The sequence below is a fragment of the Setaria viridis genome, chromosome 1, assembly GCF_005286985.2.
Source record: "Setaria viridis chromosome 1, Setaria_viridis_v4.0, whole genome shotgun sequence".
NCBI lineage: Eukaryota > Viridiplantae > Streptophyta > Magnoliopsida > Poales > Poaceae > Setaria > Setaria viridis.
This window is the reverse complement of record NC_048263.2, coordinates 32,267,453-32,292,390: the sequence shown is the minus strand read 5'-3', so window position 1 is coordinate 32,292,390 and position 24,938 is coordinate 32,267,453. Positions and strand designations below refer to the sequence as shown.

The 24,938-nt window shown below is 48.4% G+C and overlaps 5 protein-coding genes across 6 annotated transcripts; 4 read left to right on the top strand and 1 right to left on the bottom strand.

Annotated features, from left to right (window-relative positions):
* The first annotated feature begins 1,209 nt into the window (after positions 1-1,209).
* LOC117864265 (autophagy-related protein 13a) lies at positions 1,210-6,872 on the top strand. Its single transcript, XM_034748307.2, has 3 exons — positions 1,210-2,692; positions 5,695-5,864; positions 6,233-6,872. The coding sequence occupies exons 1-3, from the start codon at positions 1,532-1,534 to the stop codon at positions 6,522-6,524; spliced, it is 1,623 nt and encodes a 540-aa protein (XP_034604198.1). The 5' UTR covers positions 1,210-1,531; the 3' UTR covers positions 6,525-6,872.
* Positions 6,873-8,287: 1,415 nt separating this feature from the next.
* On the top strand, positions 8,288-10,002 carry LOC117866988 (vacuolar iron transporter homolog 2). The gene has a single exon (XM_034751299.2). The coding sequence runs from the start codon at positions 8,952-8,954 to the stop codon at positions 9,645-9,647; it is 696 nt and encodes a 231-aa protein (XP_034607190.1). The 5' UTR covers positions 8,288-8,951; the 3' UTR covers positions 9,648-10,002.
* Positions 10,003-14,218: 4,216 nt separating this feature from the next.
* On the bottom strand, positions 14,219-18,080 carry LOC117864214 (hsp70-Hsp90 organizing protein). The gene is made up of 7 exons (XM_034748243.2): positions 17,069-18,080; positions 16,118-16,406; positions 15,951-16,036; positions 14,932-15,155; positions 14,779-14,845; positions 14,630-14,689; positions 14,219-14,539 (listed from the first exon to the last, which is right to left on the bottom strand). Exons 1-7 carry the CDS (start codon positions 17,969-17,971, stop codon positions 14,426-14,428), a joined length of 1,743 nt encoding a protein of 580 aa, XP_034604134.1. The 5' UTR covers positions 17,972-18,080; the 3' UTR covers positions 14,219-14,425.
* Positions 18,081-18,354: 274 nt separating this feature from the next.
* On the top strand, positions 18,355-19,323 carry LOC140222999 (uncharacterized). Its single transcript, XM_072294280.1, has one exon. It carries the CDS (start codon positions 18,655-18,657, stop codon positions 19,102-19,104), a length of 450 nt encoding a protein of 149 aa, XP_072150381.1. The 5' UTR covers positions 18,355-18,654; the 3' UTR covers positions 19,105-19,323.
* On the top strand, positions 19,251-24,921 carry LOC117864224 (asparaginyl endopeptidase Rep2). Of its 2 annotated transcripts, none has more exons than XM_034748264.2 (10): positions 19,251-19,437; positions 19,791-19,879; positions 21,641-21,805; positions 22,363-22,519; positions 22,598-22,683; positions 22,748-22,947; positions 23,354-23,402; positions 23,479-23,685; positions 24,143-24,349; positions 24,465-24,921. In XM_034748264.2, exons 1-10 carry the CDS (start codon positions 19,380-19,382, stop codon positions 24,645-24,647), a joined length of 1,401 nt encoding a protein of 466 aa, XP_034604155.1. In that variant the 5' UTR covers positions 19,251-19,379; the 3' UTR covers positions 24,648-24,921. The 2 variants fall into 2 exon arrangements, with proteins under 2 accessions (XP_034604155.1, XP_034604147.1); XM_034748256.2 differs by having other exon boundaries at positions 19,404-19,437; positions 19,791-20,794.
* Positions 24,922-24,938: the final 17 nt, after the last annotated feature.

The following is a 24,938-nucleotide window of genomic DNA, read 5'->3' as shown; positions in this document are numbered from 1 at the left end:
TCTCCGCTCTGGTAGCCAAACTTTCTCGATGTGAAACCCTTCGCAATGCAGTTCAGAATTCACCAATCACCAACCCAAAACTTTCTCAAATTTGGAGAAACCATGTGCAAACCCTCGACGCGAATCGCGATCGCAGCGGTTGTTGTTTTTGGGTCCGCGACCAGAGAGGCTAGAAAATCCGTCACTACTTATCGCCAGACACCAAATCATTTGGAACGCCAGGATACTAATAATTCGTGCTGCCGTGACGGCACCAACAGCGACCTGTTAGTCCTGTTCGTTTTGGCCGGAACGAGGCCCGTCCCGAGCGGTTTGATTCGGTCCGGAATGAAGTAAAGTATTAATTGGAATCGTTGTTCGGTTAGCCTGATCTGGAATAAAATCTGGGCTAGCTTAGTTTTCCCTTCACTTCACAGTTCGAAATGAAACCCCACCTCCTCTCCTTCGGAACAACCCTCGGGCGAGACACGACGAGGGTGGAATCTCGGATTGGAATCTCAATCTGAACATTAGGTGAAAATTGGGATTGTGATCATCTTTTTGACTTTGTTCTTGACCTTGTTCTTACAAACTGGTGAAAGGATTAGATGAAATTTGCTCTGCATATATACGTGAGACCTTGTTCTTGGCCTTGTTGTGTATGTGCATTGTGCGTTTTGTACGTGCTCTGTATCTTGTGCTCACTGATCAGTATTCACGTATATGCATGCATGGGATTGATCTGGATTGATTCCATCTGTGCTAGATAGATTGACATGTTCGGATTTGAATGGATTGGCAGAATTTAATCTTTCTCAGATTAACGGGGTGTTTGGATACACCCCGCTAAACTTTAGCACCTGTCACATCGGATGTTTGATACTAATTAGGAGTATTAAACATAGTCTATTGCAAAACTAATTGCACAGATGGAGTCTAATTCGCGAGACAAATCTATTAAGCCTAATTAGTCCATGATTTGATAATGTGCTGCTACAGTAACCATTTGTTAATGATGAATTCATTAGCCTTAATAGATTCGTCTCGTGAATTAGACTCCATCTGTACAATTAGTTTTGTAATTAACTCATGTTTAGTTCTCCTAATTAGTATACGAACATCCGATGTGACCTACTAAAGTTTAGCCCATCGTATCCAAACACGTTCTACAATAGTACTTCTAAAATGGTACAGGTGGCATCACCAAACCGAGTCTGGAAGTAAACCAGACCGGAATCCGGCACTGCCGAACTAGGCCTTAGCCGGATTCAAAACCGGGGCGGAATCCATCCCCAATCCCTCACGACTCCTCGTCCAAGCCCGGCAGCAACCCAACCCCACGAGCTCATCTCAACTCAACTTCCCCGTCGTCTCGCTCGCAGATCTGTTTCTCCTTTCCCAATTCGATCGCGCGCCTCCCGGTCACCCGCGCGGGCCAGATTTATGAAGCCATGCAGAGCGGCGGCGGCGGCGGCTCGCGGTCGAGTTTGACTACTGCTGCTGCTGCTGCTGCAACTACGGGGTTGGGGAGGGATCGGTATCGGGATCGGCAATGGCGAGCCTGTCGGATTCGGCGGGTGCGGGCGGAAGCGGAGGGGGCCGCGCGGGCGCGGAGCTGATGGTGCCGCAGTTCCTGCACAAGACGCTGCACGCTATCCTCGCCGTGCGGTCGCCGCGCCCGCACGCGTCGGCGACCGCGGCCACGGCGGCGGCGTTCAGGAGGCGGGACAGGTGGTTCCACCTGCCGCTCCACTCGCCGCCGCCCCCGCCCGCGGCGGAGCACCTGCCGGAGCCGTCCCCCGGGGAGCCGCTCGTCGTCGACGTGTACCTCTCCCCGTCGGGCGGCGGCGGCGGGGCGGAGGAGGTGGTGGAGCGGTGGACCGTGGCGTGCGAGCCCTGGCCCTCGGCCGCCGCGGCGGCAGCGGTGGGGGAGGGGCTGGCGGTCAACCGGGCGTACAAGCGCTGCATCACGCTGCTGCGGTCGCTCTACGCCGCGCTCCGCTTCCTTCCAGCTTACCGCGCCTTCCGCACGCTCTGCGCGTCTGGCCAGGTGTACAACTACGAGATGGGCCACCGCGTCGGCTCCTTCGCCGCGCCCTTCTCCCGCGCCGAGGAGGCAGCCATGCGCACCAACCGCTTCGCCCCCGTCGAGACCCAGCTCGGCCGCCTCGTCGTCTCCGTCCAGTACCGCCCCAGCCTCGCCGCCTTCAATTTCGAGGTCACCTCCCTCGCGCCCGCCGCGATCATCATGGATTACGTCGGCAGCCCGGCGGCCGATCCTATGCGCGCCTTCCCGGCCTCGCTCACGGAGGCCGCCGGCTCGCCCTCTTCGCAGCCCTTGCGGCGCCCCAGCAGCTGGGCGTCACCTGCGCCCTGGCCGCACACCCCGGGGCAGCAGGCGAAATTCTCGCCGCCGCCGACCCATTACGCGTCCCCCACGCCCTCGCCGCCCACGTTTGGATACCTGCACTCGCGGTTTAGCGGCGAGACTGCGCCAATGAGCATACCGCAGGTGGGCGGTGGCAGGGGCCCTGTGCACCATCGGAACATGTCGGAACCCACCCGAGCCTTCATGTTTCCTCCACCCTCGCCCAAGAGTGTGCGAGGGGAGGCAGGGATGCAGGAGTCCCTGACTGAGGCCAATCGGTCGTTCAAGAGGGCAGATGGCATCCGGATGGGCGATCTCTATGCTAACTTGCCATCTGGTTCAAAGGTGATTACTTGCTTTTGTCCGTAATTAATTCACGATGTTTATTTGCTTAGTTGAAAGCATGGGACTGTAAAGAAGTATCATATCCCAACATCTGAATGAGACCTTGCAGTTTAGAGGATAGTGCGGTGAGCATTTAAGTTCATTCTTTTTTCCTCTCAATGAAAGACTTGTAGATAAGAATACTTGTGCAAAATCAGAAAGGCATACTGTTAAAATTAAGTCTTCTCTGTTGGTTTGTTTGCAAATTATGAATCTTAAAATTTAGTTAGTGTGTTCATTCATCAGGCCTTCAAATTAAGAGCTGTTACAAGTTCACAACTGTTGGGGGGCTAATCAGAGTAGCATTTTCTTTATCTGGCAAGGTCAGTACTGATTTTAGACTTGAAAGAGATGGCAAGCCCACAGCAATAGCAGAGGTTGACTACTGTTTGTCACATTGGCAAAGGTCAAAGCTTGACAATGCTAAAATTAGAGCAGCTATAAACTCTGGCTCAACTAGCCATATGTCGTCATGAACTTGGTTTGCTATTTGAAGGACACTTTTTGCCCCATTTTGGAAGATACTTATGTTTCTTTCTTTCCAAATGTTCCACAAAGTGTAGATGATAGGCCCTCTAAAATCTCACCATCTTTCTTTGGATATGTATTTAGTCACCATGAACTAGCAGTCTTGCAGTCTGTATTGCTTGTCCTTGTATGCTTGAAACCAAGCTATTTAAATGTCAAGTTTCTACTTGTGAATACAGTAATACAGTCTCATTTGGCCTTCCTCTCATCATGAGACTGTCCGTAGTTAGGATCCTGTTAACTGTTATAAAATTCGATCCATGTAAAAAAAAAACTAGGGTTCTCTGTATTCACCCTCCACAGATTTAGGATGTGTTTGGATGAGCACCTGCGACAGCCTGACCAAAATTTGACCATTGAACATGGGCTAGGACAACGTTTGAACCGAAGCCGTGTTTAGAGCAACTCCAAGAGTATCCTAAAAAATTCTTCCCCAAAACTATGTATTGGGGGTTCTCCTAAAAAAAATTTCCCCAAAAACATATCAGTCCACAGCAGATCGCTAATAAATAGCCCCCAACCTTTCAAACACAGGCCACGTCATCGTATTAGGCCCATCAGAAGGGACGCGCGGCTGTGCGGGAATCAGGATTGGGGGAGGAACGCCAACGCTAAAATATACGTGGTGGCAGGCTGTTTTTTAGCGTCGCTAAAAAATTGGGGAAGGTTTAGGTGGATTGTTGGAGTTCATTTTTTCTCTCTTTTTTCCTAAAAAAATATTGGGGGTAAGATTAGCAGCCTCTTGGAGTTGCTCTTAGGCTTGCCTATGCACAGTGTATTTTTGCGCCCATGCGAGGCTGATTCATGGGCGGCTGATTTGGCTGACCAACAGTTTGGAACAGCTCACACGGACAGCAAGCAAACATGCCCTTATAGTATTTGCAATGGTGTGGTAGGATTCCTTAGATACACATACACCGATCATCCTGTGTATTGGATATTCCCTGCCTAGCTGCACCAATTTGATTTTGTCGATAGTGTTACACCACCTGATTAATTTCTCTCCAGCATGTGTATAGCATAGCGCTACGATTTTCTAAGGTGCTGCTAGCAACATATTGCGCATTATTCTTTTATGCAATTGTTTTGAAGTTTAGCTGGCAATTTGTTTGATGGCCATTCAGTACGATGTTCATAGCTCATACTGGAAGCCAGTATGCAGCTCCATGATAAATCTTAAAGAACTGATCGACATTTTTTTTAGGACAAAAAACTGATCGACATTTAGTTTCTCGATGAAGCCCTTCATGTATAGTTGAGTCCCTCAGTTCATCTTCAGAATTTATTGCTAGAACCATTAGCATGCCTTGTTTACTAGTTTTTTTTCTCAATCACGTGTAAATGGGCTTTTAGTTTGCTCTCGATGGTGAGTTTAAAGATTTTTTGATATATTTCAGATACACCAGGAATAAAATTTCAATGTTGAAAGTGACTGTGAGTCTGAATTCAAATTTGATATTTATGTGTGTCATTTAGGAACAGCTCAAATTCAACAGACAGATATGGACAAGATCCCTTTTATAGCGAAGAAGTTTAGTAGGATTTAGTGATTAGCCAAGCTTGCATGGTCATATTGAACTATCAAATTGGACAAAGTAACAGTACTCTTTTGCCAGTGGATGTGTTGTTTTCCATGTTCGCTACATCCTGCGACTCCAAATAAAAGTCCATGTATACTCATGCACAGAAATTGTTGTCGGTTTTGTATTTTTAGAATATTATTAAGGAAGGCCAATCAGGGTTCTATAATAGTAGAAAGAGCTGAAGTCATGGCTCAACTATTGCCATGGGAATGCATGAAGCTGATTTAATTCTTGAGATGCCATACTAAAGAATCAAGAGATTGTCTGTGCATCTGCCTATCTCTATAACCTTTTCTTTTCCATATATATGTCTTTCCTTGGAACTGGATTACCATTTCTGATTGAGAAACCGCACCTTGACAATACCTTTAGACTAGCATTATAATCTAATTCCTGATTTTTCTTGCAAGCTCCGCAACCTGTTCTTGCCAGTGTAACTCAGTTTCCTGTTGAATTCTAGTTTAGCATAACTATTTGTTTTATGCTTTGCTCCATGCATTTGTTCTACTACCTCATGCCTCAAACACTTTACATTTTAGAAAAGATTGGCCAAACTTGAGAAACTTTGACTATAAAAAGCGTTGCAGATATTAATAGGTACATGAAAATCATAGGCATATATTTGTCCTGGAACATACTTTAGAATCTCATAATTTTATTGGATTTTACGAATATATTTTTGTTAGTGCTAAAAGGTACTCATTGGAGATCATGCATATCCAAAACGTCAAATATGTAGACCAAGGAGTATTAGACAATCATTTAGTGCATCTTACGAAGCTACACTGAGTGCCTGAATTGTATTACATGTTCACTGAATTGATTAGCTTTAACACTTTTGTCTGTGTGCAGATTAAGGACAGTAGGGATGAATCTGGCAGGTTCTCTGGTGTCTTCTCTTCTAGTGGTTCACCACGACTCGGGTTCTCAAGAAGTTCAAGCAGATTGTCTATGCAGGATGATACTGATGACGCGGATTTTCCTTTCGCTGTTGATGATGTTGATCCAGATTCCCGACCAGGGTATGTTTTGGCTCCTACTTCATATTTCCTGGATCATTCTGTACTCCATGTGCCAACCGAATTTTTTTTGTTGTCCAATGTGTTACTTACTCCCTCCGTTCCAAATTGTAGGTTGTTTTAACTTTTCTAGAATCATAGATATTATTATGCATCTAGATATATCGTATGTCTAGATGCATAATAATATCTACGAACATAAAAGAATCAAAACAACCTACAATTTAAAACAACCTACAATTTGGAACTATTGTAACGGAGGGAGTAAGCAACATAGGCTGCCTCTTTATATGTCCAATGATCATATTGCTTGGGAACCTTTGCAATCCTCATGAGTGAATCTTTCTGATTCTGTTGCATGCACTTTACAGGAGTAGCAGTGGGAAGGACGTCGGGGATCAGGCAGGTTCCTCATCCCATAAATCACAAGACGCTGCTGTCGGTTATCTTGTCCACCTGCTAAAGTCTGCACGTCCACTGCGAGATTCTAGCTACTCAACTCATACATCAAGGGCCGAATCTATTGAAGCTGGAAGCACAAGCTCCTTCATGTCCCGCAGGACATCTGACGCACTTGAGGAGCTCGAATCTTTCAGAGAAATAAAGGAGAACCTGCTAGCACGTAGTAGATCTAGGCTGCAGGATTCATTGGATAAACCCTAGCGCCAATACTGCCCTTGATTCCATATTCTTTAACTGGTGAAGAATCCAAACTGTAGAGTTGATTATATGGTGAGCTTTGGTAACATATTCTGGACTTGTCAATGTAAATAACTAATCAACTGGCGCTGGTTTCTGAAATAGAATATCCAGGCTGCCATTGATTCTATTGTGGAAATTGCTTCTGATTCTTAAACCTTTGTTCATAGTGTTTGTATACAAGCTGAACAAACTGGAAGCCTGTCGCTGGAAGCCTGTGACGATCACAGCGCTCAGGCGTGTGGAATTATCGATCATGGCAAATTGTTTATTGATTCTATCTATAGTATTTATATTACTAAGTTCAATTTATCAACCTGTTTCTTGACTCGTTTTTTTTGGAGCTGTTTGTACTCGCTTTCTGATATCTTAAATTCCTGATAACCTGGTCCTAGAATTTTCGGATTGTGCTAGCCTATTGGTGGCACTGAGATTGATCATTGTTTTTGGTACAAATGCAAAGGCCATACTTAAAGTTGCAAAGGCCATACTTAAAGTGTCCCAATTTTGATGTTCTCGAATGGCCTGGGTTCGATTCCTGCGGGTTGCGCCCCTTTAGAGTGCGGGGTGGATCGGCCGAGGCTTGAACCTCGGTCCTCATCCCACGTTCCTCTGGCCTTCATAATGGAACATTTGTACTTTTTTCTTTCGGGGTGGCAGGAGTCTAATCTACCCTCTGGCCTTCATAATGGAACATTTGAACTTTTTTCTTTCGGTCGTGGGTACGACCCAAATTTTGTATTCCCCGAAAAGCAAAAGTTACGAGCTTTCTCGGGACGTTGATTTCCGTCTTTCAGCTTCTGCGTTTATACTCCCTCCGCTCTAAATTAAATTATAGATCATTCTATAACGGAGCGAGTGACTTCAGATCCCGCGTGATCTATCCCAGTTTAGGACTTGGGTCGTTCCTTTTTCATTCCAAGCTGAAGGTTCGAGATGCAACCAAGAGCTCGTTATTCATTTCCGTTTCTTACTAGCGTCCTCTTATACTCTCTCTTTAGACGTGTGACTTCCTTCGAAGAAACATCTCTCAGAATAAAGCAACACCACGCATCTTTTTCCCCTCCTGAAACTTTCTATCCCGTTTGCTTGTTATGAGTAAGAACTAAGAAGGAACTTTGCTATGACATAACAGATCGTTCATGAGACAAGCTGCGCTGTAGTTCCCGTAAACTCCCCGAACACTACTATCTAATTCGGAGAGTGAGAGGACGAGTATGGATGCAGCATCAAGCTTGCCAATATGGCTAGCAGTTTGGCAGGGCGATCGGGCGTTCCATGTGCCGATGTGCGTGTCGAACTGTTTGCAGAAGCTAACGAAATATTATAGCGAGAAGAGAGATTTTGCAATCAAAGGGAAGAAAAATCCATGTAACTGAAACCACTGTGTGATGGTGGTGACACCCTGACAATCTGAGCGGACATCAAGCTATCGATTCGTAACTGGAATGCTTAACGGACACTGGATATCTGGATGGATTTACTGCACATAATGAATCTGAAATTCACTCAGGTTTGCTAAATTAAAGACGGCTTAAATCTCGCAAAGCCTAGGAACTACGAAAAATCAGGAAGTAGATGATCGTGGCTGTCATGCTGCTTGCTTTGATGTGGTGCCCTCCAAATATAGAGACTAGAACTGTTTGGCATTGCAAGGTGTCACAAACAATTTCCAAGAACACACGCCAAACACTACTACTACAAACTTATGACGGGCTGAGATCATGGGTTCTTGGGCGCGTTGACGCCGGCCGGCATGACGCGCACACGGCCGGCGGGCACCGAACGCTCAAACACCTGTCTCCTAGGCCTAAGCTAGTAAAGGAGGAACGCCGGAGTAGCCTTATTCCATACAGACTTGGGGCATTTTCTTTCCTCTCGTATTTTACTCCCGGAGAAAAAGCGTTGGCAGTTGGAGTCGGAAGCCACGAGCCAGGTGCTGGCGATCTGCACGCCGACTTGCGACGACGAGCCATGCACCCGGCTCAACGGAGCCCGGAAAAATCGAATCCAAACCCTTGCCTGGCCTCCTTTTTTCCGGTCGTCATGGTAAAAAGTGAACGTATCTTGTGCAAACCATTAGTGGCCAGCGGGTAGAGGATTTAACTGCAAAATAATTCCACCACTAACATTGTCCATTGGATTAGTATCTTATAGTCTTGATTTATAATTTTTAAGGTTGCACGGGTAGATGGTTTGCACCAAGACTTGTAGCTCGCACGAGAGCATCTTGATCCCCAGAGCCATCGCCTTCTCCCTATAAATACCTCCACCGGATCGAAGCGTGTGGCCTCCACATTCCATCTATTACCTTCTCCGATCCATCTGCAGCTGCTGAGCTGCTGCTCCTTCCCATCTCGGCATATCATTGCGCTTGTGCCTCCATTCCACATGGCTCCCAACCTCAGCTCCGACGCCGCGCAGTTCCCCTCCAAGCCGAAGCACGGAGGGGTCGCCGCGGGCGACATCGAAGCGGCGGCCGGCCACGGGTCATCATCGGCTGCCGGCCGCGTCGACTACCTGGCCCGCGCGCAGTGGCTCCGCGCCGCGGTCCTCGGCGCCAACGACGGGCTCGTCTCCGTGGCGTCGCTCATGATCGGTGTGGGCGCCGTCAACGACGGCGCGCGGGCGATGCTGGTGTCGGGCCTGGCGGGGCTCGTGGCCGGCGCGTGCAGCATGGCAATCGGCGAGTTCGTGTCCGTGTACGCGCAGTACGACATCCAGGTGGCGCACTCCGAGCGCGGCCGCGCCGGCAGCAGCGACGACGGCGGCGGCGGCAAGGAGGAGGGGCTGCCGAGCCCGACGCAGGCCGCGGCGGCGTCAGCGCTGGCGTTCGCGGCGGGCGCCGCGCTGCCGCTGCTGTCGGGCGGGTTCGTGCGGCCGTGGGCGGGCAGGTTCGCGGCGGTGTGCGCGTCCAGCAGCCTGGGCCTGGTGGGGTTCGGCGCCGCGGGCGCGTACCTGGGCGGCGCGAGCGTGGTTCGCTCCGGGGTCCGCGTGCTCCTGGGAGGGTGGCTCGCCATGGCGGTCACGTTCGCTGTGCTCAAGCTGTGCAGCCTGGCGTTCAAGACGCAGGTCATGTCCGCGTGAAATCATGCCACGTTCTCTCTGTCAGTAAATAAACAAACCATCGGTATATGACATCGACGTTGGGCACGGGGGTTTGGTATGGCCCGTCACGCACTTGGAAGCACTATACTCTACATTACTCTACATCGTTAGATACTAGAATTCGTAGTGACTTGCACTGTCCTCCATCGTCGTCTGACTTGGACATAGTGGCACTGTGGAGAATTGAACGGATCACTGATGATACGTCGTGTTAACATCTACGAGTACACTACACCATAGTACTTCTCTGAATTCGATGTCAATGCGCCCTTTCGGGCTTTGTTAATCTTTGCCATAGCATTTTCGTGTTGTATTGACCTACACTCCTACAGTATATGTCTGAATTTGCGAACGAACTGAGCAATCTATAGTCAGAAGCAATCACACTACACGGTACCACGGGCTCAAGTTGCAGGACTCCAGCCAGCGCGTACGTATTTACTTGGAGAGACCCGAGCAAACCGCATGCACTTGCGCAAGAACCTCGGCACTGCAGGCACACGCGCAACGTGCCGGACGCACGTCCCGTGTGTTCAGACTTCAGACGAGCACGTACCAGTACGGCATCCTGCCCGTGGCACCCAGCACGACCACTCCACCACTAGCGGACGCGCGCGTCACGAACGCCCGGCACGGCCGCGGCCGTCCACGCCGACGGCAGCGGCGGCCGGCGGGCGCTCTCAGATGTCGCGCCCTCTCCTCGCGTTCGCGAGCCGTGATGGATTTGTTTAGTCGCGTGTGTTCGCGCAAGCAGCGCTGCAACCGGAGTGCGAAACATAAAAAAGCTCGGGGATCGTGGACGGGCGAGACAGGGACCGGGGCACGCAGCAGATCTCTCTCAATCAGCCTAGAAAGATGTTCTGGGAACTTGCCAGTCATGGAGCATCAAGCAACCAGAGTCCACAGGGGAGCCACGCGACCACGAGAGCCCGTCTCGGGTGGCAGCCATGAGATCGATCGAGGAAGAATCCGCCGAGCAATGCAGTTGTCGGGTAACATGAACAGCATCCGAGGTACTAACTCCATGTCACCATGTGAGATGGCCGGGCACGAGTAGGTCTCGTAGAACTCAGATATATATACTCCGTACTTATATATAAGCATGTTAATGGCTGGCATAAAACTAACGGCCCCTGCGATTGCGGCGAGACCACGCATCCACGAGGATGGAGAGACAGAACGTGATCGTGGAGTGAGTGCATGTCCCGAGAAACGTGGATCTCCCAAATGCGTGACCGAAACATATATGGTTCTCTAGCGTAAACGGCTACAAGCGCATCTACGTGCCCCAGCCCCCAGGTACTGGCTGAGGGGCAAGAAAAAGAAACGACGACGTACCTGCTGCGCACTGTTTCTAGTATGACATTGCAATCCTTTTGATTTGTGCACGCTGATTTTCCGACCTCCAGGGGTATGAAATTTGGGCAGGGTGAATCTCAAATTTTATTTGTCATGTGCCATCTAAGACTAAGAGAATGCACACTGTTTCGACAAGTACATACGACGACCGAGCTACTACTTCGAACAAATTGCAGAAAATGGTTGATTATTGCGCGGTGGTGGGACGACTTGCAAAGTTTAGGAACCACATGTCCATTTAGAGTGGAAAATGAGCGTGAGCGGAGCAATCATGCTCGGGTAAATCTCGTACTTTTGATGCGGGTGCTCATATTTCTCACGCTCGGGTAAGTCTCGTACTTTTATTGCGGGTGCTCACATTTCCCACGTTCGGGTAAGTCTCGTACTTTTGGTACAGGTGCTCACATTTCCCTCCGGAAGAATACGTGCAACGTTGGTGCACGAGTGTGTGTATATGAATCAGATTTGTACCGGAAAAGAATAATAAAGGGAGCATATTCCATGCATGCCGCTAAAAAAATTCTTAATTCCATATCTACTGTTAGAAAAGTTCCAGCGCCTTTCAAGCTGTAGGTTGATTTTTTAATTGAGCTCGGTGCCACTACCGTTACATCCGTCACCACAACTCGCCGTTAGGAATGGCCTGTTCGCTTCAGCTTATTCAGCCGGCTTATCAGTCATCAAACAGTATTTTCCTCTCACAACAAATCAGCCGTTTCAGCTTTTCAGCCGACTTATAAGCTGAAGCGAACGGACCCCAGATTTTTATGAAAATGGCCAAAATGACCCTCTTACATGTTGGGCTCGTCTGTGCTCAAAGATAGGAAATGGCGCCGCTATCCTTGCATGCCGCCGAGGGTGGAGCAAGCCAGCCATGGCCGGATCAGGTGGGGAGGCTCCGGGCGGTCGCGGCCTCGGCATCGGGCGGCAGTGGCTCTGGCGGGCGTGGCCTCGGCACCGGTCGGCGACGGCTCCAGCACAAGACAGAGGAACGGAGGAGTGGAGGATGTACCAGCAGCGGAGGTGCTCGGGCCAGAGCAACGAACCGCGGCAGCGCAGACTCTCGACGATGGCTAGCCACCATGTGCGTGTGGGACAACGCACGCTCCGTTCTCCTCGTGACCCGGCTCGCCTGCTGCTCCCCGTCCCTCCCGGCCTCCGTTCCCTCCGATCCCCTCCCTTTGCCCCGAACCCACAAGCACCTCTAGCGCCTCCTGCTGTTGAACGAGCTAGGGAGGATGCCACTGTACACGTGATGGAGAACACCTGCTAATTAACTTTCTTACGTTTTCATCCTCGCTTCACGCAAAAGTTCTCCTTCCGTTTCCGATACGGGACTATCTCTCGTAGCTACAGTATTTTTTATCACTACAGTAACTTGAATTCGGTCCGGCCCAACTGGCCCACGGGCTGGAGTCTCACAGGAACCGCCTCCAGCTCCAGCAGGAGGAGGCATTCCTACGAGAACGGGGTCCTGGACTCGGGCAGCTCGAGCCCAAGATGAAAAAGGAGATCAGTCCAGAGAGACCGGCGGCTGCGCTCGTGATGGTGTTTGCTTGACGAGCGCTAGGACGGAGCGGCTCCGCGAGTGGAATATTCGCTCGCATGGGACGAGCTCGTCCCGAAAAAACACCCGGACGCCCTCGTCCCACCCTTTAGTTGTCCAACTTTGGAGTGCCAAAAGTACTGTAGCGTTTCGTTTGTATTTGTAAATTATTATCCAAATATTGACTAATTAGGCTCAAAAGATTCGTCTCGCAAAGTACAACAAAACTGTGCAATTAGTTTTTAATTTCGTCTACATTTAGTACTCCATACATGTACCGCAAGTTTGATGTGACGGGGAATCTTTTTTTGCATAGTGCCAAAGTTAGGATTTGGGGGTGAACTAGACCCCACTTGAACGGCGTGAGCGACGTCGCCGACTCACCCTCTCGCACACGCACGCACGGGCCGGCGCTCGGTGGCCAGCGTGAGGAGGAGGCGCAGACTTGGGAGGCCAGAGCATGTGCAGGCGCGGACATGTGCGGCCGGAACGCGAGCCAGTTCATCCTCGTCCTTCCGACCATGAGCCATTCCATCCCTCCAACCAAACATAAAGTATAGAAGAGAACCATTCCATCCTACTCACTTTCCAACCAAACACAACATAAATCATGCGAAGGGGAGAGGTGGGAGGGGATTGGAAGGGCAAAATGGACATTTCATCTCGCTTTGAGCTCCGGTTCACCCTAAAATAGACGGCAATGGCACTGAGGTCCAATAAAAAAATCAACCTATGGCATCAAAGCCGCTTGAACTTTTCTAATGGTAGATATGGAATTGAGAACTTTTTTAGTGACGTGTAAAGAATTGCCTCCACTAAATTTCGTGTAGTTGATGGGGATAAGAAAGATGGCAAATAAAAGTTTTGTAGGACAATCAAACACAAAAGACAACAATTTGGAACCAAAACACATTATAATACCAACTATTACTATTCTACTATTACTAATTGAAGACTTATTTTGGTTAGAAAATAAGGTTGTAACCAGAAACGCATCTAGCCACACTTGGGCAGACTCTATAATATTAGTTATTGGATATATTATATTTTCTAAAAAACCCAATGTTCTAAATGTTCTAAAAGCTAGTGTTAACTTTCCAGAACAAAAAGCTAGCAACAACTTCTTAAAAATATTCAAAAACTACAGCTCAAACAAACAGGTTGTATGCGCCCAAACAGACTGTATGCGCTCAAGCGTGGGGAAGGGAAACGCCACACGGTCCCACAATATCATTCCTCCATTTGTTCCAGCTGCATCAATTCCCCTACTATTCGCTTGGGGCAGCTCTCCAGGTTGCGAAGCAGACAAGAATCCGGCAGGCTCACGACCTCCCCCTCTCCGCTGGGCAGGCTGCTGTTACGCTTCCGAAGCACCAACCAATCCCTCAGTCTCGATGCAAACCGTGCTATCCACGCAAAAGTTAGGGAACTAGAAAATTTCAACCTTGCCCACACCTCAGTTGGATCGCATGAAATGGAAGGCAGCAGAGTATATAAAGCTATAAAGGGAACACGAACATATATGCCATCTAAGCAGGAACTTTGCTATTGATTGGCTAGAAGGAAATGGTTCTACAAGACTACAACTACTCTAGCAGACTAGCACTCACCTTCGGTTCATGGAGCAGGAGTGAAATGCTTAGGATAAGAAAACACGTCGCCACCTATAACTCAGTACCACAAATATGAATAATCCAATGTCAACAATCCAATAGGGAAAAAGACGCTAGCCCCCCAATAACTTGATTCTTCTGCCACGGCTACATTTTTGAAAGATATATGACCGGGGGCATGTGGATTAACAAGCCCAGCACAATGACACAAACAGGTGTGCACAGCCGCATCGTTCTTATTATCTCATTTGGACTATTCCAGCGCTAACGAGTTTCTGAATCTTCTGCATAACTCCTGGGTTCTTCAGGTGCTCCTGAGCGGCCCTGGGGTTCTCCTGGAAATCAATTAGCACCTGCGAAACAGGAATCGTTACATCACTATCAGCCAAATATAAATCAGCTTGACTCCAGGATTCCAACAAAGCACACAGATTCGATGGTACCTGTCGCATAATAGGATCCGTAAGGATGTTCTGGATTTCTGGGTCTTGCATAGCTTTATTCTGCAGAAACAGCACGAGGACCAGTCAACAACACCGAACTTGAAGCAGCTGGTACCAAACAACACAAAAGCATGTCCCAGTATGGTTACCTGTCTCTCTTGCAATTCGTCCTGGCTTATTTCACCTCTGTTGGCCTTGTTGATCTGTTCAACGCACCTGTTCCAACAAGAAAGCTGTTTGGTAAACTTATGCAAAGATACACCTAAACAATATGGTTACTGGTATTGCAAAGCTTTCTTTACCTCCTAACACCATCAAGCAGTTCCTGGTTATTCGGATCAAGCTTTAGGCCAGCCTGATAGGTTTCCATGGCCTTGTCGTATTCTTTCATGAAGAATTGAATTGCACCTTTCCGTGTGTACCCTTTGGTGAAGGTGGGGTCTAGTTCGAGACACTTCTCTGCATCTTTAAGACCTTCAGGCATGGCTCCTAACTTGGTGTAGCAGGCAGCTCTGTTGCTGTAAGCCTGTAGATAAAGAACATTTGAATGTCAGTTGCAGCCTTACAGACTGAGTGACATACATATGAGCTGATACACAACAACCAAAGATTGAAAACATTGCTCATCAATATATAACAATTAAGAAACATATCGTGGATTAGATCATTACATAGATCAGGAATTAATCGATCAATTCAGAATCAACTAATAAGTAGCAAAAAGCGCAAACACGCAAGACATTGCAAGAATGCATAACATCATTGTTACAATCAAGTTAACTAACCGCAACCTGTAGAGCTTATGTGCTGCGACTGCAACTTGCTGCGTTGTAATTTCGCAAACATGTTCAAATTAAGTGTAATTTTAGTTACCACATAGGGCATCCTTTGGTTCTGACCAGCAGCAGATGGTTCAAGTTGAAATGTTGAATCAAGGAATCAAACTAGGAAAGTTCAAGTAGATAAGAGGAAGAAACTATGAATGTTCAACAAGCAAGAAAGCGTGACACAGCAGCAATTCAGCATGACCAAAGTTAAAAGAGGGATAATTTAAATCAATTGCACGTTCCAGATTGAAATATAAATGCTAAGAGTTAAGTAGCTTCATAAGAGCAAGAAGCCTTTCTAGATCAACCAAAATGAATAAATCTCCTATCTTCTAGTCATCATCATTCTTATTCTCAATCAGCAATATTCTCCCTTCTACACTCCCTGCTCTTCGAGGTTCAAGCCAAGGCACTAATTCCCCAGCATCAATCCCAACTGTTACATATGCAGTATAACAAAGTCAGATAGTAAGAAACAGAGGCAGATGAATTACCTTAGGATCCTTCGGGTTTCTCCTGAGAGCCTCCGTGTAATGCTTTATTGCTTCTGGGTATTTCTGCTCCTTGAAGAACTCATTACCTACAGATCATAAGACAAATTACAAAACTTAAATGCCACCACCAACAGGTACTGGAGATGACATTATAATGCTTATCATACCTTTCTCTCTCTCCTCGTCAGCTAACTTTGGATCATAGTACTCTTGTTGCTCCAACTCTTTCTTTGCCCTCTCAGCCTCATTTAACTTTTTAAGAGTGTCTGGGTTCCGATGTTCAGTTAGAGCCTTCTGAAAGGTCTCTATCGCAACATCAAAATCCTTAGAGCTCTTAGCAAGTTTGACTAGAGCAGTTCCTTTTCTTGTCAGTGCCCTTGAGATCATCTTGAAATCAGCACGGAGTTCTCTTCCCCTCTCCACAGCCTTGTCACAATCCTTAATGCATTCATCATACTGCAGGTAGAAATTAATATTAGTACATCTTCCAAGGATAAATTTAGTTACAAAAAGTGAGTCAAGGTTCCAGACACTATCAAAGCAACCAAATATGCTAACATATTTCACGCACAAGTCACACAGCTAAATCATGGCAGAAGCTCAAAGTTGGATTTAAGGCGCAATGCTTCCTTACCATCAAAGTAACCAAATATGCTAACATAGTAACATATGTCATGCACAAGTCACACAGCTAACTCGTGGCAGAAGTTCAAAGTTGGATTCAAGGCGCAATGCTGCCTTACCATCAAAGTAACCAAATATGCTAACATAGTAACATATGTCATGCACAGTCACACAGCTAACTCGTGGCAGAAGTTCAAAGTTGGATCTAAGCATAATGCTGCCTTACTCCTAAAACCTAGCAATGTGCAACAATACAACTGCGTCTCAACTAAGCAATTTTCTTAACTAGCAAGCGCATCCAATCAAGTAATTAATCCTCATAACAGTCACTCAATAGTATCAGGTCACCCACTTAGTCCCTCAAAAGATCGACCACTAGTCTACTACTGATTTGTGCATTGCATAACCAAGCAAAATGAATATAACAATGGTGAGAGCTCAAAATGTGATCCTTAATTAACTTGGATGAAACTAGTGAGATAGAATAGGCTCACCTTTCCCATCTCAATGTAGACTGCCGCTCTGTTAGTCAGATAGGAGATATCCTCATCGTCAAGTTCCAAGGCTTTGGTGTAATGCTGGATCGCCGTCTCAAAGTCCTTTTTCTTGTAAGCTGCGTTACCTGCCTCCTTCTCCTTCTGAGCAGCTGCTTTCCTCTCCTTGCGTTCCTTCTCCTCATCAGTCAAATCCATCGGCTCTGGCTCCGGCTCCGGCTCCACCTCCCTCGCCTTCGTCTCAGGAGGCGGCGCCTGCTGTTGCTGTTGCTGCTCCGGCGGCGGGGTAGACTGCGACGGCTCGGAGGCCTCGGGTCTCTGGATCTTGATGTTAAGCATGAGGCTGAGCACCTGCATCATGCGGGGATCGGAGAGGTACATGTTGAGGCTGCTGGGGTTCCTCTGCACCTCGCGCAGCATCTGCATAAAGTCGGGCTGCTCAAGGTAGGCGCGCGTGGTGGGGTCGGCCGCGATCTTGCTCCACAGCTCGGGGCCCTGGAACATCTGGCCGATGGCGTCGGGCCCGGACGGCCCGCGGCGGGGCGGGGCGGCGGCGGCCTTCTTGGCGTCCTCGAGCCCCGCCTTGAGGCCCCCGTTGCTGGGGTCGAGCGCGAGCCCCTTCTCGTAGGCGGCGACGGCGCTGGCGGCGTCGCCGAGCCCGAGGTGCGCGGCGCCGAGCCGCGAGTAGCCCTTGGCCCAGTCGGGCTTGAGCTCGACCGTCTTCTGCGCGTCGGCGAGCGCGTCGGAGTAGCGGTGGAGCGAGGCGAGCGCGGCGGAGCGGTTGGAGTAGAGGACGTGGTTGCCCGGGGCGAGCGCGATGGCGTCCGAGAAGTGCCGCGCCGCCTCCTCGAAGCGGCCGGCCGAGAACGCCGCATTACCCTTCGCCTTCGCCTCGTCGGCCATGGCGGCAGCAGCCCGCGCCGGGTCCGATCGGATCGAGCTCCGGAGGAGGGTTCTAGATGGCTTGGCGGCTGGGGAGGGCCGGAGGAGGGCGCTAGCGGAAAAGTCTGGGGCTTTGATGGGGATTAAGGCGAGATTTTATAAAACTGGGAGGAGCCCAGCGGCGTTGGATCCTCAACTCTCAAGAGTTCTCGAAGGTTCCGCCACGGAGTAGACGAGTAGGATCCACCCGCGTACTTCCAAATTTACGCCTCTCGAAGTGGAAAGCGGGGATATTAACGGGCCTTTTCCGTTATGTGTTAATAAAGGGTCCAGCCCAACCCGAACTCGCCAAGTTGATGGGCCAACTAATATGGGCTACGGCCGAGATAGGCAAAAGCTCCAGGGTCCGGCCCAAAGGCTGTGGATTTTAGGCAAAATCTCCAGGGTGTCCAGCCCGACCCGGCCACCCCAGTACTTCCATTCCGCTGACGCCGAAGCATTAACGGCTGCCGCACCGGAAGTCCGGAGGGGGTTTTACCTGTGTGCCATTATGAAAGTTGGGTCTAACCTCCATACCCCTAAAAAGTTCGTCGACACCTGTATGTCCAAGTGCATCTTGGTTTGTCCCTCCATGCCATTCCGTCCCTATTCCGTTCGATTTTGGCCGTTTGAGAGCTCTTACAAGCAGGCCCCGAGCATCGAAAATGTCCAGTGTACCCTTAGTCTGCATATGCGCGGAGACCGTGTTGACCAATTTTGACCGGCATCTCTCACTCTCCTCCGTGCCCCTCAACGCCACCGCGCCGCCGCCGAGCGCCGCCCCGGCCGCGGCCGCCGCGCTCTCCGCGGACGAGGCCACGCGCGACATCGAGGACCTCGGCTGGCGCGAGTGCCCCGTCGGCTCCCTCCTCTCCGTCCGCGCCGGGGTGCGGTCGCTCGACGCCGCCGCAACCCCCGTGCCCATCTCCGCCATCGCCCGCATCTCCCCGCCGAGCCTGCTCAGCGCCTCGTCGCCCCTGCCCCCCGCGCCGCCGGCAGCGGCCAGGAAGAAGCGCTCCCCGACGGGCAGGGGGAAGGCCGCGACCAAGACGAGGCGGCGGCACGTGGTGGAGCTGCTCACGCTCCCGTCCGTCGAGATGGCCACCTCCGCGTAGTTCGTCGATGCAGGCACCGGGTCTCGGGGAAGTTCGAGGCGCACCTGTGGGACAGGCATGCCCGGAGTCCGGCCAAGAACAAGAAGGGCAAGCAAGGTGAAGCCTTTATGTGCCCAGCGGATGAACAAATGCGATTCTTTTGTTTCTTCTCTGGTTTCTCTCCATTTATTTGATCATTTGAGTTCTCACGCTGTAGCAAAATTCACTGACATTCTTCTCTGTTTCTTCTGAATTTTTTGTTTGGGTTTGTGCTCGGCTGCCTCGGCATTCGTGTGATGTGCGGATGTTTCATGTCTGATGATCTGCTGTGCTCGCTTCCAACAGTTTATCTTGGTGAGTTGGAGATCCTCTCAAATCCAGAAAAAGCTCACTGACTTTTCCATGCAATGATTCTCAAATTATTTGCAACTGCATTGTTCTGCGAATGAACTGCATTGTGCTGTTCGGATTGATTTCGATTTTCGAATCTGCAACTGCTTTCTCCCTTCTTTTCAACAAAAAGAGAGATCGAGTGTGGACGGGGAAAAGTGCTTTTGGGTAAAAGTTGAAAGGAGTGCATTGTGCTTGTCTCCAAGTATACTCTTCATTCAGAAATATAACGTTTGCACAAAACGATCAGACACTTGCATACAAATGCAAGAACATAGGAATACATGAGTTAAGATCCTAATCTTGTTTCTTTGCAGGAGCTTTTGACAGTGAGGAGGCAGCAGCCCACACCTACGATCTTGCAGCGCTCAAGTACTGGGGCTCAGACTGCAAACTCAACTTCACAGTAAGTTCAGAGAGTTCAGTATGCGCATGTCCTTGTTTCAGTACTGTGATTGCTGCCCGACGACGACCATCACCAGCTGCGTGCCCTGCCGCTGCCGGACGCCGGGCGCTTCGAGGACGACATCGAGACCCTGTTCGACGCGCCCGGCTCGGCTGGCCCTGGCCAGGGCGAGGTCGTCCACGTCCAACTCCCCGACTCCGTCGAGCCTGACGCTTCCGGAGCCGACGCCGTCTCCTACGCGGCCGCCACGATCAGCTCGCTGGCGTCCGGGCGCTGGTGGCAGACCTCTAAGTTCAACAGACCTCCTTTGCCTAAGGGCATTTGAGTCCATTCTCAGCGCAGTTAACGACCGTTAGCACAAAATAGGGACGGAATGGCATGGAGGGACAAACCAAGATGCACTTGAGCATACAGGTGTCGACGAACTTTTTAGGGTACGGAGGTTAGACCAACTTTCATAAGGGCACACAGGTAAAACCCTCAAGTCCGGAACGGCACCTGCCCGCACAAGCCGACGAGCCACCGCACCAGCTCACGCCCCACGCGTCCGCGATCCAGGGCGCACCGCCATGCATGGCGGCATCCGGCATGCGCGCTGCGCCTACTTCTTCTCCCCACCAGAACCCCGCGCTGCTGTCACGCCGGTCCGCCGCTGGACTCTAGTAGTGAGGCACGCAAGTGGCGATGGCGGTGTGGCGGTGCCTCGTGGTGCTCGTGGCGGCGCTAGCCGCGGCGGCGGCGGGGGCCGGCACGGAGGAGGGGGACTGGGACCCCGTGATTCGGATGCCTGGGGAGGAGGAGCCGGCCGCGGCGCGCGGAGGTGAGCCGCTCGATGAGGAGGAGGATGACGGCGTCGGGACGAGGTGGGCGGTGCTCGTCGCCGGCTCCTCGGGCTACGGCAACTACAGGCACCAGGTGAGCGCGGTATCCGAGGCCGTTCACTTCCGTGCACTTTGCGCGCGTGGATTCCTTAACTAAGGACGGAATGAAATTTTATTGCTGTGTATGACTGTATGTTCGTCCGTTTGTTGCGTGGTTTAGAAGGCGCTTTGGAAATTATTCTGGAACCGTAGAATTGCGCTTTTAGGTGCTCAATTTGTGGGGTCCTGAGCCAAAAGGATGCTTCGAATTTGTGCAGTACAGCATCTCAAGTACTTTCGACATCTTGAGTTGGTAGTTGTGGGTTCTGCGGAGTTGGGGGAAGAACTGCTCGGCCCAGAGATTTTTCCATGGGTTTAAGGATCATGTGACAGTGCAGCTAGTAGTGACATCTAATGGTTCAGCCGTTCAGGGTCCACTGACACATCACTATCCAAGCTACGGTTGTCCGCTTCTTTAGGAGTTAGTCTTTGTCAAGTAGTCCTTTTCATGAAAGGAAAAATGTATAAGCAGCAATATGATTCAGAAATAGGAAGGGATATGGAATTTCACAAATTTTGTTTCTAAATTTCTATGCCAAGGATGAAGTGGTACAAAAATTTTCCACTGCCTAAAATCATTGCTGCATAAGTTTGCAAGAACATTAGCTAACAATTGAAAAGCTAAAATATTTGAAGGTTGGTACTTGTACTTTCCACTCAGTGACTTCTATTGTAATTATGCGCATGCACCTATAAACTGTCTGAATATGCATGCTCATTTGGCAATTTCAATGCCTTTTAATATTGTTTTGTCTCCTTATTAGCAGGAATCAGATATCAGCTTGAGATTATTTTCCATGGTGCTTTTGCTTACAGTTTGATGTGATTTGTTGTATTGCAGGCTGATATATGCCATGCATACCAGATATTGCTGAAGGGAGGGCTAAAAGAGGAGAACATTGTGGTGTTTATGTATGATGACGTTGCCAATAGTGTACTCAACCCAAGGCGGGGCGTTATCATCAACCATCCGGAGGGTGAAGATGTTTATGCTGGTGTGCCGAAGGTACTACTTAGTGAGTTGTCCTATTATTTTCTTACAGTAAGATGATGGAAACACTAGGATCATTTTGTGCCCAAACTTGCCTTTGAAACAAGCTGTTAATTAGGATTGTACATCATCTTTCTGGAGTGGGCCCAACACAATGAGAACAACGTAGGGTTCATACGTCACAAGTTGCTTATGATTGTGTTCCATATCTTACACGTGCAACATATAGAGAAACTCTCAACGTCAATGCAGATCGATGGATAATTGCATGTCCATACTTTAGACTAATGTGAGGTACTTGAATTGCAACATTTGATTCCAACCAAGCTTGAGAGGTTGAGCCATTTTCACACCTGGTTATGAGTAGCTTTTCAATTAAATATACAATTGCTTGAGAAAGAAAGCATGGCATGAGGCACTATTCTTTTACCATTAGTTTTTAAGGTGTTCTATTTCCAGTTGTTCACCATTGTTACATTATTGTTTAATTGTGTTGCACTTGCTAGACTTAGGGTTCATGCATAAATATTATCTTGGCCCAGTATATCTGTTAACATTATTTCTAATGTCAGGACTACACTGGGGAGCAAGTCACTGCTAAAAACTTCTATGCAGTTCTATTGGGCAACAAAGATGCAGTCACCGGAGGAAGCAGGAAGGTTATCAATAGCAAACCGAATGACCATATTTTTATCTATTACTCAGATCACGGAGGCCCTGGTGTCCTTGGTATGTGGCGTTGCATATGCTTCTATGCTGTATCAAATCAATTTTTTTGTCATACAGATTGACGTTTGCAATTTGCAGGTATGCCAAATCTACCGTATATTTACGCTGGTGACTTCATGAAGGTGTTAAGAGAGAAACATGCTTCCAACAGCTATGCAAAAATGGTAAGATTGTTTGTCATAAATTTGTTAGGAAATCTGTCCTGTCTAACTGGAAGCATGTGGACAGGTTATATATGTTGAAGCATGCGAAAGTGGCAGTATATTTGAGGGCTTAATGCCGGAGGACCTGAATATTTATGTCACGACTGCATCCAATGCAGAAGAAAGTAGCTGGGGTACATACTGTCCAGGAATGATTCCATCGCCTCCTTCTGAGTACATTACCTGCCTAGGTGATCTTTACAGCGTCTCTTGGATGGAAGACAGGTAGGCTTCGTATAATATGGATGCTGACTTTGATAGCAACTACCTTGTGTTTTAGTGGGGAAATCTTGCCTGAAATTTAGTTTCATGATTTGGGAGTTACAGGCAAAGTCTGTGGAGAAATACTATGGCTATATGCCTGTATGGCATTTTGTGCATTTTTGGTTCTGTTGCATATACTCACATGGAATTGGTACACTAGCTGAGTACTATATGGAACTGGTACATTAGAATAGATAATTTAAAAACAGTGAACTATACTCTGGGTCAAAATATGGTACTAATTCAGGGCAAATGGAGACCTTTCCATGTGACATCACTAGTTAGTTTCTTAGTCTTGAAGCATATTTACTTTAGTTTGAAGTGTTCACTGAGTGTTGTAACAAATAGCAATGAAATTACTTGACAGTGAGACTCACAATCTGAAGAAGGAAACCATAAAGGAACAGTACGAAGCGGTGAGTCTCAATTTGCCTTCTAGGCATTTCATTTGCATTTATGAACCCATAATTAGTCAAAAAGCGTTTTGTGCAGGTGAAGGAGCGTACTTCGGATTCAAACAGCTATGGTGCAGGCTCTCATGTCATGGAGTATGGGGATAAGACCTTCAAGGGCGAGAAGCTCTACCTTTACCAAGGTTTCAATCCTGAAAATGCCGACATCACATATAAGCTACTTTGGCAAGGCCAAAAGTCTGTGGTCAACCAGAGAGATGCGGATATTTTATTCCTATGGAAGAGGGTAAGTTCTTGTGCTATACCAATCACTCATTAGCCTGTTCTGTTCCTTTATGAAATATGAAAAATTGAAAATGAACTGATTTATCTAGTACTCCGACAGTTTTTTTTGCTCCTGGATGTTTTCTTACACATCAAATTATTTCGACAGACAAAAATAAGGGATGTGTTTATAACTGTATAAGTCTATAAATCTTCAAATGATTGTTATCTGCATCCTACCACTTTTCTGTGACTAAGCTGCTACCTCCATGGATTATCCGGGTAATTTTTGACTAAGGTGACATGGCTCTGTAGCATGTCTGCCATTTTACTTTTCTTCTACTTTTATCTTTTGTGTTTATTTTGTGCACATGCTGCCTTAGGATCTGTTTACTTTTGAAGGTTTACTTGGTGGATTTGTTGTCTGCCGGTATTCTTTTAGCAATCAGTCTGATCACAGTTTGTTGGTTTGGTTTCAGTATGAGCTGTTAAATGAAAAATCTAAAGAGAAGCTGGAAGTTCTGAGGGAGATCACTGGGACAGTAACGCATAGGAAGCATCTCGACAGCAGCGTTGATTTTATCGGAAAGCTTCTCTTTGGGGTTGAGAATGGACCTTCAACGCTTGGAGCCGTTAGATCTCCTGGCCAGCCACTCGTTGATGATTGGGATTGTTTGAAGCGAATGGTAAGTCAAGAGACTCTTCTACGACTCAGAAGCATCCTCGTTTTCTTTGAGACCTATCTTGGTTGTTGTTGTTCATGCTGGAGTGAACTAACTCGTTCTGGTGGAGCTTCTTTAGGTACGAATCTTTGAATCCCATTGTGGGTCGCTCACTCAGTACGGTATGAAGCACATGCGCGCATTCGCAAACATATGTAACCGTGGCACTCCTGCCACCGCGATGAAGGAAGCTAGCATCAGTGCTTGCGGCAGCTACAACTCGGCGAGATGGAGCCCGTTGGTCCAGGGCTATAGCGCTTGATCTTCCCCAGGTAATGGGGAGCAATGCGTAACGGATTATTACTGCTTAACTTGCTTAGTGATCTGCTCGAGCCCAGCTTATCTGGATGTGTAATATATGGCTGTGTATCAGTGTATGTAGGACTAGTCGATCTGTAAAGCACTGCAAAACCTACCTTATTGTGCATCTGTACCATACAGTTATCGTGTGTGTAATGTTCGTCGTGCGTCTGTATATTTCGTCAGTGAAGAAGTCGGAATAAAAGTAGACGGACGAATGCCGTTGCAACTTGCAAGGCCGCAATCCGAAGTA